This window comes from Lissotriton helveticus, chromosome 11, assembly GCF_964261635.1.
Source record: "Lissotriton helveticus chromosome 11, aLisHel1.1, whole genome shotgun sequence".
NCBI lineage: Eukaryota > Metazoa > Chordata > Amphibia > Caudata > Salamandridae > Lissotriton > Lissotriton helveticus.
This window is the reverse complement of record NC_136072.1, coordinates 401,991,013-402,007,190: the sequence shown is the minus strand read 5'-3', so window position 1 is coordinate 402,007,190 and position 16,178 is coordinate 401,991,013. Positions and strand designations below refer to the sequence as shown.

At 45.3% G+C, this 16,178-nt stretch overlaps 1 protein-coding gene across 1 annotated transcript in view; it reads left to right on the top strand.

The window, feature by feature from the left end:
* CLDN18 (claudin 18) overlaps positions 1–15,779 on the top strand; it is an 82,517-nt gene extending 66,738 nt beyond the window's left edge. The window contains 2 exon segments of the mRNA XM_078665846.1: positions 14,051–14,184; positions 14,187–15,779. Coding sequence (XP_078521972.1) covers positions 14,051–14,184; positions 14,187–14,221 — 169 coding nt within the window. The 3' untranslated portion in view covers positions 14,222–15,779.
* Positions 15,780–16,178: the final 399 nt, after the last annotated feature.

Sequence of the window (16,178 nt, the reverse complement as noted above, 5' to 3'; positions counted from 1 at the left end):
AGGGAATGGTGTATGTAATCCTAACAATGTAGGAGTAGATAGTACAATATGCAATCTGTCACCACCCGTTGGAGGCAATCTAATCTCCGGTCCCTCTGGGATTAAGCTCGTTTCCTGGAACGTGGCAGGAGTGGGCTCAAAAACAAGCGATCCCGACTGGAATGATTACATAAATACCAGTGACATCTGCGCCCTGCAGGAATCATGGGCGACAAAATCTGTCCACAGGGTAGGATACAAAACCTTCCAGCTGGACGCAGTTCCATCGGTAAGAGGCCGACCCTCTGGAGGGTTGATAATATGGGTTAAGGTGGTCATTAACATAACCATTAGCAAACTAAGTATTGACTCTCTAGACATACTTGGATTGAAAATGGTTACCAACGACAAACGGGTGATATACTTACTTAATGTGTACAATAGGCCTTGTCCATCTTACAAGGAGTCACCCTGCATTGATAAACTAGAATCAATATTAGATGCTCTGGACCCAGGATCAAGCAAGATCATATGCGGGGATATGAACTGTAACTTTGAGCCCATTACAGGGATGAATAAACTGTATGAGGATGAGGACCATGCAAATGGCGTACCATGCTTATCTAGTGGTGGGGTAGTTGCTGGTACAACTTTAGCTCTCCAAATTACTAGGGTAATGGTAAGCCACGGTATGAGGGAGTGCAATGGCCGCCTACCATCTGATAGCCCCAAAGCCCCCACTTTCTACAGACAAAATTGCCAGAGCAAAATTGATTACATTATTGTCTCCTTGGATCTGTGGCCATATGTCATAGACATGGTGGTCAAAACAAGATCAGATAGTGACCATCGCCCTCTCGAAGCAAGCTTCTCGAGCACCCTATTACTGGGGTTGGAAATTAAAGATGGTACACATAAAGCAATCCCAGACAACATTGTATGTAGTAATAATAGACGGTCTGTTAAATGGGCTTACATTCTAGAACAAGAGGAGATTGTGGCCAACATCTATAGCTGCCTCTCAAATATATTTGAAGCATACAACCCCTCCCAAAGTGAACCTAGCCTATTTCTTAAACTGCATCAAACTCTTTTTAGTGAATTACTAGAACTCATGACAAAAAGATTAAAAAAAGGTGCAGGAACTGTTAAGCTACATTCTGTAGGCAAACCCTTGTTCAACAAAAAATGTCGCAAAGCAAAACTTACCTTGATTGAGACAGTCAAAACTAAAAACGCCGTGGCAGTTAAAGAATCTAGGAAAGCTTTTAAGAAAGTGTTGGCCAATGCCCAATCATCTTGGGATGATGAATTATGGTCATCTATGCTGTCGGCGGCTAAAATGAAGGACCAAAGGGAATTTTGGGAAGTAGTAGCAAAGGGCAACAAAAAGGAGAAGGGGTCACAAGAGGTTTTTCTAGATGAGGCAACCTGGATTGTCCACTTCACAAAACTTTATGCTGCTCCAGAGCTTGAAGGTGTTGTCCACGAAGAGCATGCTCTGCCGCCTACAGATGATGAAGGCATACAATTAGCCTTTGATCTGCAGGAAACAGAACTAGCTATGAACTTAGTTAAACATGGGAAGGCTCCAGGGCTTGACAAAATCCCAGGTGATTTATTTAAACAAGAAGTGGATGTCTGGGTACCGTACCTAAATCACCTATGCAATGTTATCGCGGCTGGGGGGGAAATTCCAGACACATGGAAGGGAGCGGAAATTATCACTATTTTTAAAAAGGGTGATAGAAGCAACCCGGCTAATTATCGCCCTATAAGTCTTATCGACATAACACAAAAAAATTTCGCTAGGCATATACTAAATCGTATTAATACATGGATGGAAGATGAGTCAGTTCTCACTAAATATCAAGCTGGGTTCAGAACAAAAACAGGAACTATTGACCAAGTACTAAGGTTCTGTTGTTTGTATTGGAAATATGTCACTCTTCGCAAAGGCCACTTGTATGTGGCATTTGTCGACCTACGGGCGGCGTTTGATTTAATCCCATGTAAACTTCTGTGGGAATCTCTCAAACGCCAGGGCCTTCAGGTAGACTTACTGAAATTAGTTATAAGATTGCACACGGATACGTATGCAAGGGTCAGATGGGGTCCAACTGGGGAGCTAACAAAACCAATTTCAATACAGAGGGGAGTACGTCAGGGGTGTGTATTGGCCCCGACTCTATTCTCCTTGTTTGTAAACAACATCCCGTCCTACATGGTTGAGTGTGACGATGATTCCCCAAGATTGGGGGGGTGAACGGGTTTCGTCCCTTCTTTTTGCGGACAACACTATTCTTATTTCCCAAACACCCCGGGGTCTCCGTAACTTGCTGCATAGGTTCCAGTCCTACTGTAATTCCTAAGGCCTAGAAATTAATGTTAAAAAAAACAAATACATGGCGCTGAACCCACATAAAAACTTAAGGAAGAATCTAACATTAAATGAACAGAAGCTTGATTACGTGCAGAATTTTACCTACTTAGGCGTATCACTTGATTCTACCTTATCATGGAGATCACAGCTAGAAAAGAGCAAGATAGTTTTTAAACAAAACTGTCTTCCAATCCTTAAAAGACATGCTAAATGCCTGAGCAAAGCAGTAACCCCAGCCCTAGAGATCTTTAAATATAAGGTCCAATCAGCATCATTGTATGGGGCAGAATTGTGGGGTCCCTCATGTAGAAGTACATTTGAAACAGCAGAGAACAAGTTCTTCAGGGGGCTGTTAAAACTACCTGTAAATACCCCTCTAACCCCGCTCATTCTGGATCTTAATATGAAGCGTATAGATCATTACGCAATACTGAGACCCCTAATGTTGTGGGTTAGACTGTGGACGACTCCCGAATTATCTAACTACAAGGAAGACTTGCAAGAAGTAATGGCTCTTGATTTTTGCAACAAAGTTTACTGGCTCAAACACATTAGAACCTGGATGGCCAAGATTGGCTTATCCCATTATTGGAAAGACCCAGTGGCCATGAACTCTAGCGCAAAGAAAATTGTTAAACTCTCCTTTTGGACATTTGTAACCTTTGAGTCTGTGTATGTAAAAGCCCACGGCCCTCTAACAACAAATTTCATAATGTTTAAAGATACCGCATTTTTTGAATTGTTCTTAGATGAGATCAACCTGCCATTGGCAAAAACTCTGTATATGAAATTTAGATACGGCACACTTAGGACCAATGTGAACGAAAAGAGCTGGTCAAAATCGAGATGCAATCTTTGCACTGTATGTACTAATCAGGTGAGGGAAGATGATCTACATGTATTACTGTTTTGCCCTAGTTATGCGACACCACGGAGAAAGTGGATATTGCCACTTTGTCATAGGATTGGCTCAAGATCCTATAAGGAGGCAGGAAGAATCCTAAAGTCTGACACGAGTCAGGTTGTAGTCTTTGGTGTTAGTAGATTTCTCCTTGCTGTTAACTTTATTAGGATCAAATTGGGTCTTCATTTTTAATGAAAAACTATTATATCGAATACGAGGTGGATACGCAAAAATGTAACATGTTAAAACAAGTTGTAGGGTACGTATTTATATTGCACGCTAATTCGCCCATCCATGTGAACAAATCAATTGACATAAAATTGATTTGTTTTTAAATTATGTACTAGCGGTTATCTGTTTAATTACATTTTTAAATTCTGTTGTTTTAATCCGTATTATTTATTATTTTAACTTGTGCGTATAATCTTCGCTCCTAGAATATTGTTTGACATGAAAGTGTACATAAACAACAGTCTTGAATTTTGAGATAATGAGCCCTGAAATATGTTGTGAAATTTGTCCTTCTGATTTAAAAAAAAATAATAATAATTATGTGCAGCAGTTGTATTGTTAATGAATTGTTATGTTTCTTTTATGATGCTTAAGCGTCGAAATAAAGATTGAATTGAACAGCACGCTTTAGTTTACATGGGTGCAGGCTCTGGTGCCAGGCCTGTCAAGGGCTATGGGAGGGCACACTGTGGGTTCTGGTCTACTCTCTGCAGGCCCTACAATCAGCACAGAGGCCCCAACCTCCGACTGTAAGGGAGTGCACTCCGTCAATTATTCTGTGCTATTGAAACCAACTGAGCATCACATACTGAGCAGCCAACCAGTCTGATGTTACATTCTGCTAATTCTAAATCAATTAAGAGCTGCTGTGTGACAAATCATGCCCCCACCATTTGATGTGTGAAAGCCTAGAAGCCATAACCATAATAAAGAGGGATGCCTCGTCAGTGCACGCCGTCTATGAGCCCATTAGATGGGCTGGCTTTCCTCACATGCCGCTCTGATCCCAGCTCACACTGGATTAAAGTGCTGGTGAAAACGAGGTCAGAGAGTGAGTGCAGTCAATTGTGTGATTAGCTTATCAAGAGTGCTTCCATTACAGCGCTACCTACCCTGGCTGCTCAATATTTGCCAGGAAGAGCAAGCAGTTTATGACTTGCTCCATAAATCTGGAGCATCCCCACAAACATTTAGTGTTATGGGTGAACCATTTTTTCTGCGGATCTCTGCCTTCCACCCCAGAGCAAAGTGCATTGTAATTCCATTTATATAGCGCTTGTGCAACTTAAATGTGGCATTCATCAGTGGTAAAAGCAAGAGTTTGAGGGCTGCACTGGTTTCTTCTAGGCCTAACACTGGAGGATTGGAGTTCCTAATGTAATGCAACTGGTGCTATGTAAAGCGCTCCGAAACCCTATATAAAACTCTATAAAAAAGAAAAATACAGACCAAATAAATAAGAGATCCAGAATGGAAGACCCCTCAACAGACTCACACACAATCTGCTTCTGGGCACGCAGCACGGTGCCCACAGTAACACCATAAACTGGGGCGTGGCAAGAAGAGCACGATGGATGCACATGGAGGAGTGGCTCTTGACTGTGGTATATTAATGTAAATTAAGTAAAATTTTACTTGAGAGCAGAAGCCGCAAAGCTGTCAGAAATAAATGAGCACGTGGGCGGGGACTGCACATAAACCACAGACCCAAACTGACAGCGTAAATCAAATTTATTTGGACAACAAATCTGCAGCTTTAGTTCAAGAGCATACAGTATGGCAGCCAAGCCTCACTATTACAACAACATACCTTAACTAATAACTCCCCCTGCTTTGAGTCACCCCAGAGTGCGAACAGTGCCCATAAAATTAAAAACACCCCAAGACATAATTTCTACATCGTCATCTTCCATCTCACAACCATGCTTCACTAACCCACCCCTCACGAGCCACAAACATCTCAAAATCATCTCCCCACCTGCACGTGTTCAACCCCTCACCACTGAACATTCGAATGCATTATAAACCATTCTTAAAACACGGGTTTGTATATCTATTCAGTACATACTCCACCCTGCTGCTGTCCTCCCAACGTACTCATGACATTTGTTATTCATACTCGACTTCTCATAGTAGCGCTATCATAGCGCTACTATGAGAAGTCGGCCGCTATCCAAACATCCGCTAGCCCCAGCAGGCGTCCCTGCTCATCTCCGATAATTAGCAAATTAAGCACTTCCGAATTACAGACTGCATAGGCACGCCTCGGTATGGTAACCTTATTTGCACATTTCAAACCTGTTCAGTGTTATTTATTATAGCCCTCATTTCAATAAACCCACTCATTATGTCGTTGATGTTAATGAGTCAGCCTCAGGCCTGCTAAATATAGCCACTTACTTACTGCATTGGTCAAATCAGGCACGGCACCCCAGTATGATGCCACCAGGCCCAGCCACCACCCACATAACACGCAGTCACACCGGTCCGTCCGAGAATTTATTTTATTTATTATTTAATTTTATTTATGCATTTTTATATAGCGCAGACTTTACCCGAAGGCGTCAGAGCGCTTCACAATAGGAACAGAATATGAGGAGAACATAACGTGAACAACAGATTACAAAAGCAGACTTTGAGTATTTCGTTGATGTTTTGTTAACTCAGACCTGATAAATATAGCCACTCCTGCATTGCTCAAATCAGGCACGCCGGGCACGGTATGATGCCACCAGGCCCACCACCCACAACACGCAGTCACACCGGTCCGTCCGCGAATGGAGACTGAGTGAATGTGTGTGTCAGTATCCATTTTATTTCTAAGTGAGACAGTGAGTGTCTGACTGTGACCCGCACCCTCCATCGATTCGTAAGTCGGACAGGCCAGCCATTAGAAAAAACTTAACATACCGGTTTCAGACAGTCACAGACTGACTCTCAGTCTCACGTCGTCACTCGTCAGTCGAAGACAAGATAACTGTTGCACTGCACACACAGGCACGAGTCACGAGGTCTGAGTCACTCTCCTCGTGACTCTGGTGACACCACTACCACTGGAGGTGCTGTTGTCCAGTCCTCGCCAGGGCGCAGTGACGTCCCCACAGCGGCGCCAATTACAAGTACATGGATCCAAATGGGCACATGTGATTGGGCATACAGCCCCGAGCACAGCCAGTCAGCCACCCACCCACGCGCGGCAGCACCACCATCCTCGTACACATGAACTCAGCCAATCCTGGCGCAGGCATAACATCGCCACTGCGCCAGGATTGGCTAACGAGCAGGGCTAATACTGCCCTTGATGAGACCCGGCTCCCCCGGGTCTCTGCCTGTGTCATGGCTAGGGGAGGAGGAGGAGGGAAGGGGCTATTGTGTGTGTGCGCATGCGTGGGCAAGTCATAAAAATGACTTGTCCTAAATGCGCACACAATGACTACTGCCTGCCACGATGCTGCCAGCCTGCCACATGCCACTCAGTGCTGCAGGCCCGCCCCCCACACCTTCCGCGATCGCACTGGATGACGTCACGATTTGTGACTCCGGTCCGGCCTCAACTGCTGCTTGCCGCAGAAAATGTTACTTTTTTTACTGTGTCAGACAAATGTTGTGATAGCAGTGACGGTCGTCCATGGATAGTGGGGCAACGCCCCAACGCCCCCAATGGACGAACCGCCACTGGTGTTGAAACGCTTTTCTGGCGAGTAGCACGCCACTCCGGAACCCATAAATGATTAGTGTTGAAAATTAGTATAGTAAAATATGAAGTAATTTGAGTAGTGGATAGGTTATTCAGTTATTTGGGTAGAGAAGGGTAAGCGGCGGGATAGAAGAGGTAAAGAGGTTTGTATTTATATAGTGCTTGCTACCCCTGAAGGGGTTTTGTAGCGCAAGTAGCACGCTACTTTGGAACCCATAAGTATTAGTGTTGAATTAGTATGGTGAAACATGAAAGTAATTTTAGTGGGGGATATGTTAGGTATGTTTGCTCTACGTTAATCAGCAAAAATGCAATAGTACAGGTTATCACATAACAAGAGCTGATAGACAAAAACATATGCCAGCCATTCAACCTGCAGGAAAGCATGTCAGTGTAGAAGGGTATTCTACAGCACCAGCTTCCACTACCCACTGGAGGTGACAGATACGTAGCTTTATGCAAACTCCACTTGTTCCGCAGACTCCAACACTAAACTCTAAGATGAGGAGCATCAAAGCTCTCTAATTACCAATTCACAATGTTTGGTGGGGGGGGGGGCAAGGTGAGTTTTTTTGCTTTGTAATTTAATGTATTGGAAATTATAACACGGAAGTAGGCAAATTAAGCATGTGTGAAAGCACTGCAAGTTTGCTCAACACTTTCGCCAAAGCATGGGAGTGCAAAAGGTACATGCCAATTCGGACTGAAATACCATGGTGACCTGCTAGACTTAAGGCTTGCCTGAAACAGCAGGTTTATATTTTACTGTCCTGAGTAAGGTGCTAAAGCTTCTGGTATCTGTCGGGAAAGGATCACCTCTACTTATCACACGCTGAGCAGTGTACTTCCAGGGACAGGTACAAATACACCCCACAGCTAGCAGGTCGCTAGTTTATCTTTACAGATTTATATTAAAGTTTATAGGAAGGAACTAATATAAACTTGCCTAAATCAGATTTGCCAGGTTATTAGTCCGACCAAGAATAACATGAATCAGAAAGCCACATTTCGAAAATAAACTAAATGAAACCGGCAGCAACTTTCAATCACGGCTGTACCTTTAATCTGAAACATCTTTTTCGTGGTGAAAGGATATAAAACTGATCAAGCATTTGCCATTGAGTATCCATTGTTCCGCAGATATTACTGGTAAGGTGGGTGCTTGATCTGTGTGCCTCGATACAGAAAAATTCTCATGCGAGGGGTGTGGTCTGCTTAGGAACAGTTTATGACTTTTAAAAGAGATGAAGATAGAGAATTGTTGGCAAACGGCTTTTGATGAGGAGAGACACAGTGGAGGGTAATTGTTACTCCGGCATTCCTGAGCGGATGTATGACATTACAACGCATGCTTTTACATCGCATGCCTTTACAACGCAAGTATTACAACGCAGTCCATTACAACGCATATTGCTTTGGGGTGCTGGATAGTGAATAGTTTAATTTACTATTCCAACTCCAGTCCCCGTGGACACTAGGGAAGGTTATTGGATAGTAAATTAACCTATTTCCTATCCTAGAGCGCCCCCCAGAGCAATGCGTTGTAATAGTTTGCGTTGTAATGGTTGCGTTGTAAAGGCTCTGCGATGTAAAAGTTGTGTTGTAAAGGTTGTTTACCTTCCTGAGCAGATGGGCCAAGTCATTCTAATGAAATCTCTTCCTTTAGCCACTGCTTAATCATTTACCAAGTCAACTTTTCATCCAACACTTTTCTGCCCCTCCGCTCAAAATACACCCCAGCAGGATGCAACTCCCTTCTCCTATTGTGTTTAGATGCAGTCTTGAGTGGCGTATGGTGTATTTAAGTATTCAGTATGACATGGTCCCTTCATCCTCTCCTACACCCCCCCTATTATGGCTCCTATTTAATGTTTCCCATTGCAGTGCACTAATGCTACCCTAGGAAACCATTTGTGCTATATATGCAACCAACACGGAAAGAGGTATTCCCACTGTCGCCCTCCCATACAGTGCCCCTGCCCATCGCCCCCATTCTGTACCCCATTAAGCGGTTTGAAATGACCAGCGGTCAGCAAAAATACTAAGCAAGCAACAAACCTAACGTTTTAAAATAAAGTTATTAGCAAATTTATATTACAAAGTAATGCAAAATCACGAGTAAAACCGTAACATAGCAAAGGAAAAATAGAAGATAGAAAAATATCTGAGATAGAAATCACCTTCGTACGGCCAGAGCATTTCCCTAAATGTGACAAGTTTACAGACTAGAAGCCCCAGCCCATTTCACACACTTGATAAAGGAAGGGCGCCCCCCCACCCGCCTTAACACTTCAAGTGTAATAGCCATTGTGCTATCACAGCATGAGGCAAGGTGAGCCCTCTCAGACCCCTGCAGTCAGGGGCCATTGAAATGTGAGCTGCTGTAATCGCCAGCAGTGATTGTGCAAAAGGACACTGAAGGGCTCAGTCGGAAGCAGAGCGGCATCTGCCCCGAGCAGGAGGAGATAAGTAACCTGAGCCTCAATCAGGGTACCGGTACTCTCCCTGACCCAAAAAAAAGTGCCGGTACTGAGGGACAGAAATTTCGGAAGTGCCGGTACTCAGGACCGGTGAGTACCGGCCCATTTAAAGCACTGGTTTTAACTCTAAATACTTTGGAGGAATTCTAATCCCTAGTTATAGTATGCTGAGCTCCCACTACATGGTAGGGCCCACCCAACCACAAAATGTGTCTTGCTTGTGGGAAAGTGCAATGATGAACCATGCCACAAGTTCATCATCCCTGGTGGCTAGTGGTAGGTTGTAAGCTGTTGTGCTCGCTCTGCCCCTTTTTCCCAGTCGGCCCTGCTGTGATTGTGCTTCTACTCTCGTATTGTTATTAGTTGTACTTCACCTGTATTCCTTTTTTCATTGTTGTACTGTTATTGTGCCCTTTTTGCCTTCTGTATCCTCCGCCCGCTCTACCCTCTCATTTTTCCAGCTGCTGCGTCCCTGCCTCCCTGCTCGCCCATTCGCTGCCCCACTCCCACCCCCAGCTGCTCCTCCATCTCACCTCCCTTTATATGGTGGCCGTTGCACAGCCCTGCCAAAGGCACGCCTAAGGCAAGCCCGTCCATGCCTGGACGGCGCCCAGCACCAGACCCCCTGAGCCCCGCTAACACCACACAGAACGCTGCCACTACACCGCCAGCACCCTCCACGCACTCAACACCGGACAACCACACACCTGTTTCCTGGCCGCCCTGAAACACACTAAAGGACCCTTCTCCTTCCGGAGCTGCAGCTTCACCAGCCTTAGAGCCGCCAAACCGCCCACTGTCACAGGACGCAACCACCTCCAATGCATACTACTGAACACCCGCTCCGCACGAAAACACGCCATCAAACTCTGGGACCTGCTCGACACATCCTCCCCGGATGTCGTCTTCCTGACAGAGACCTGGATGAATGCCTCCTCGCCACCTGACATCCTCATAGCCATCCCGGGCGGCTACAAGATCACCCGCAGGGGCCGCACCAATGGAGTAGGAGGTGGAATCACCATCATCCATAAGAACACCCTCAGGGTCTCGACCAGCATAGACCAAACCCTCAGCACCGCTGAACACCTGCGCTTCCAGATCCACACCGATCCCAACACCACCATCAGAGGAACTCTCGTCTACAGACCCCCCGGCCTCAGTTCAGCGACTCCATCGCCGACTTTGTCAGCACGCACGCCCTTGCCTCCACAGACTACATCCTCCTCGGACACCTGAACTTCCACCTTGAGAACAACAACACCAAGTCCACCTCCCTGACTGACAACCTTGCCAACCTTGGTCTCAGATAGCTCATCACAAAACCCACCCACTGCGCAGGCCACACGCTTGACTCCATCTTCTCTGCAAGCTCCAACGTCACCTTCAGCCACACCACCGAACTCCATTGGACCGACCATCGCTGCATCCACTTCACCTTCCGGAAACCCACTATGCACCACCGCACTCAACAAATCCCCCGCCGCAGCTGGAGCAAAATCACCGAAAACCAGCAAAACCCCACCCTCACCTGAAGCCCACCCGCTGACCCCACCGACACCGCCACCCGCAACCTCAGGCGTTGTATCGATGACTGTGCCAATGCTCTCGCCCCGATCAAGAAACCCTCCAACACACGCACTAACAAGAAAGCAAGCTGGTTCACCGCGGACCTCCAGACCTCCAAGCAAACCTGCCGAAAACTAAAGAAGAAAAGGCACCGTGAACAGACACCGGACTGCTATGCAGCCCACAAGAACGCCATCGCAGACACCATGACCTCATCAGATCCGCCAAAATGGCCTCCTTCAAGGACCGCCTAGACAACAATGCACACAACAGCAAAGAGCTCTTCAACATTGTGAAGGAACTCTCCAACCCTAGCTCCAACACCAACGACATCCCACCATCGCAAGACCTGTACGACTCCCTTGCCACCTTCTTCTATTGCAAGATCGCAGACATCCACGACAGCTTCAATAACCTGACCACCCCGACAGCCACCGGCCACATAAACCCCCTGCCCACCTGGACCAACATAAATGATGACAACACCATCAAAATCATGAACACCATCCACTCCAGCTCTCCATCAGACCCATGCCCACTCCACATCTTTAACAAAGCTAGCGTCATCATTCACCCCATCTCCGCAAGGCCATCAACATCTCCTTCTAGACCGCAACCTTCCCGGAGAACTGGAAGCACGCCGAGATCAACAACTTACTCATGAAACCCAAGGCGGATCCGAGGGACCTCAAGAAATTCCAGCCCATCTCCCTGCTCCCGTTCCCGGTGAAGGTCATCGAGAAACCGTCGACAGACAGCTGACCCGCTACCTGGAGGAGAAAAACATCCAGTCCGGGTTCCGCAGCAACCACAGTACCGAAGCTGCCCTCATCGCCGCCACCGATGACATCAGGGCCCTGCTGAACAATGGCGAAACCACGGCCCTCATCCTCCTGGACCTATCAGCCGCCTTCGACACTGTCTGCCACCGCACCCTTCGCACACGCCTCCACAATGCAAGGATCTGAGACAAGGCTCTGGAATGGACCACCTCCTTCCTCTCCGGCAGAACCCAAATCGTCCGGCTCCCCCTTTCCATTCCAAAGCCTCCGAGATCATCTGCGGCATAGCCCAAGGATCATCCCTCAGCCCAACATTGTTCAACATCTACATGGCACCACTCGCCCACGTCACCCGACTGCACGACCTCAACATCATCTCTTATGCTGACGACACCCAGCTGATCCTCTCCCTCACTAAGGACCCCCTCACCGCCAAAACCAACCTCCACAAGGAATGAAAGCCGTCACCGAGTGGATGAAGAACTGCCGCCTGAAGCTGAACTCGGACAAAACGGAGTTCCTCAGCCCCGGCCCCACCCTCTCAGCCTGAGACGACTCCTAGTGGCCGACCGCACTGGGAGCAGTACCAACACCCACCAACAACGCATGCAACCTGGGGTTTATCCTCGACTCAACACTCTCCATGGCCAAGCAAGTCAATGCCATCTCATCCTCCTGCTTCAAGATCTACAGGTGCATCCCCACTGAAACAAGAAGAACTGTCACCTAGGCCCTCATCAGCAGCAGGCTAGACTACGGAAACGCCCTCTACGCAGGAGCCTCTGCCAAACTTCTGAAATGACTACAATGCATACAGAACGCCTATGCACGCCTGATCCTCGACATCCCTCGCCTCGGCCACATCACATCCCACCTGAGAGACCTGCACTGGCTTCCCGCCAACAAGAGGATCACCTTCAAACTCCTCACCCACGCACACAAGGCACTCCACAATGCCAGCATACTTCAACAGACGACTCACCTTCTACACCCCAAACCGCCGACCTCACCCTCGCCACCATCCCCTGCATCCGAAAAGCGACCACTGGCAGCAGATCCTTCTCCATCCTTGCCGCCAATACCAGTAACACCCTCCCCATCCTCCTACAGCAGACCCAAGACCTACTAACCTTCAGGAGGTTACTCAAGACCTGGCTATTCGAGCAGTAGCAGCATCCCTCCCCCCCAGCGCCTTGAGACCCTCATGGGTGAGTAGTGCGCTTTACAAATTTCTGATTGATTGATTGATTGATTGATTCTCCTAACAGATGGATCTCCTTCATCTAATTAGAATAGCACTAAGCCTATTACTATTTGATGATCACTATTCTATTTGTGTTATACACTTTGATAAAAATAATTCTAACAGGACCACCCTTACATGCACATGCATGGATAGCCATTTTGGTAAGGCTGTTGCCAAAGTAATTCAAATCCCATTAAAGATGACAAAACCTGAGTCTGCAGACATGACAGCCATCTTGGAATGATTTATGTCAAAGGATACCATAAACGAATTAAAGGTGGCCACCAGTACTTCTGCACATGTACGCACATTTGCACACCAATGATGGTCATTTTAGTAAGGTGCTTTCCATTTTCTGTTTAAGAAAGGATGTAAAGTCCATTCCAAGATGGCTACGGCTACTGCTATCAGTACCCACTCAGTATGTGGAGCACTGTTAGTGTTAGCAAGGACTTGGTAGAAGCATTTGGGGAGCTCCCGGTCTTTTCAAAGTAAAAGAAATATGTTAAAAGGAACAATATATTATTTTCAAAATGCAGCATGTAATCCCACCAACCCTGGTACTGACAGGGACTATATTTATGGTAAATGTGCAGAATGTGCACTAGCAAAATACTGCCATTCTCACAAAAGGGCAGCTTTGGCTGAAAGGACTGATCCACTTGCCCCATGCATTATGCCCTGGTGTACAGAAACAAAGAGCAAATTATAATTTGACATATCAATGGATGAAGACTATTGACAAATCATCCGATATATATATATACATTGAATACAATTTTATTTAAAAATATTTTTCTTTTTTTTAAAACTTTTATTAAGGTGAATCAGCTAAAGCTGTCTCAAAGACCAGACCTACAATTGATTTAAGTTAGTCATAAAGAGTGTGTTTATGTAATAAGCAACAACCGGAAAGGTTCCCTTCATTAAGCACAATATTTGATTATAATGCCTCTTGATATCCTCTAACAGAACATGTTTCTTCTTGATTCTTGCAGCTACAAATCTGTAGCATACCACGCATCTGGCAAGACTTCTGGATACAAGACTGCAGGATACAAGTCATCGGCGGCCTACACCACAGAGGACAAGAGTAAAAAGTCCATCTACAATGAATCAAGACGAAGCGATGATGGAAGAGCTACCCTTCCAAATATGATTATGTCTAATGATGCATCCAGGAATCTAGACACCTAAGCAAGAAAATATTCCTGATGCCTTGGTGTATTTTTAGCATTGGACAAGTGGACTAAGAATGCATTTTATACATGATTTTCATTTTGTACCAGGTTCCAGTTCTCCTGGTTAGTGAATTTTGGCTTGAGTGAGTTAGGAAGGAAAAGGTATATAGTGGGAGGGAAGAGATTGGCTTCATTCAAATGTATTTCTCTACTGCTGCTAGAGATCAAAGATCCATGCAGATTCTTCCCAGCCCATGATCTTCATATTGCAAATGGGCTACACTAGTACAAATGGAGAACCAGGATATTTTGTGGTGGTATAAAGCATACATCTTTTGGCCTGTTCCCACACTCCCATATGCTTAGCTTTCATGAGTTTAGTCCAGATAAAGACTTGTTAAAGAAAAGAAATGGAAATTTGACCTAAAAAATTAAAGGTCTTATTAGAGTATGGTACATTGAATACTCCCTTTCAAACATGGCAGACATCTGTGTGCTGCATTGCAAGAGCATTATAGCTAGGGTCCTTGTGATACGGCAGGTGGGATATCCGTCACATTTCGTCAGAATATCTCATCTGGCACACTGTAAATAAGGCCCCTAAAATTGGACCAGGCCATGTGGATCAAGGGGCATATTATCAAGCAGGGCGTTAAAATTATCGCAGTTTTAGCGGCAGAAAACTGCCGCTAAAGCGGTGATAATTGGCTTGATACCATGCCCTGGAGCATTCCAATAGAAGCCCATGCTTACACCAGAACATGGGTTTCTATTGGAATTCACAAGGCCATATTATCAAGCCCATTATCGCCGCTTTAGGAGCAGTTTTCTGCCGCTAAAACGGCGATAATTTTTAACACCCTGCTTGATAATATGCCCCTAAGTTTTTAATAAAACCATCTTCAAACAGTCTAGCTGTGTGGCCATCTTCAAATCTCACTTCACTGTGATAACACAAAATGTTTTACCTGAAAGACACATTATCTATATCCATGTTCGTAAGAATCCAATGGCTTTATTAGCTAGAACTTGATTGCACAAATCAAAGGCTTAACAAGATCAGCTTGTTCAGGATTTTGATAGACAAGCATGTGGTGCTGGATACAGTGTTATTTAAACTCTGCAACAGAGCTTTAACGAGTCTAAGCAAATTTGGCGTATAGCAAAATTGATGGTTGTAGGTTGCTATGTTTACTTCAAGTCAGACCAGCATTCTGTATATATTTTCTTTAAAGTTTTTACCGGAATGTAACAGAAAATAATCAAATAATCTTCAACATGCCATACCCATCAGCCAGGCAAACTCTGCCAATGACTGGAGTTGGCAAAATACAGGTACGATGTTACAAATTCTACTGCTCTTTTACTGTGATGGTGCGTAAAACTATATTTGACTTTTGATTGTTTTTGGTTTTTGTTTTCTTTGCGTAAAGTAAAAACTGAATAGCCTTAATATTTAGATACAAGATTTTGTATTTTGCTTTTGAACTTGTGCTACACTAGGCTCAAATATTTGTGAGTAAAATAAATACCTTATTGTTTATAATCTATGATCATTGTTTTATGTTTTTCTTAGAACAAAGGATGCTTTTAATGCTAGGGGAACCGCCCAATTTTGACTGCATATCCTGACAGAGAGATTTTGCTTCAATTCTTGTTATACTTCTGCAACCGTGGTCAGGTAAATAGCCACTCCAAATCTTCCTCCCAGCGGAGAAGAACCATAACCGTTACAATTCCTACTTAGCTCCGATATTAAAGGTTCTGAAGTACTCTCTAGTCAAAATTCACTCCCCGCATGATGATCTTTGCATTCCCTTTTTAGGTCGAGCCTGGAATTCGCATCAAAGGATGCGTCCAGGTGGAGACTTATAGCTAGCTGACTCGGGGGAATGAAGGACAAGAAACTGCCACGAGCTTCTCTTCGGCTGGATTACACTGCGTG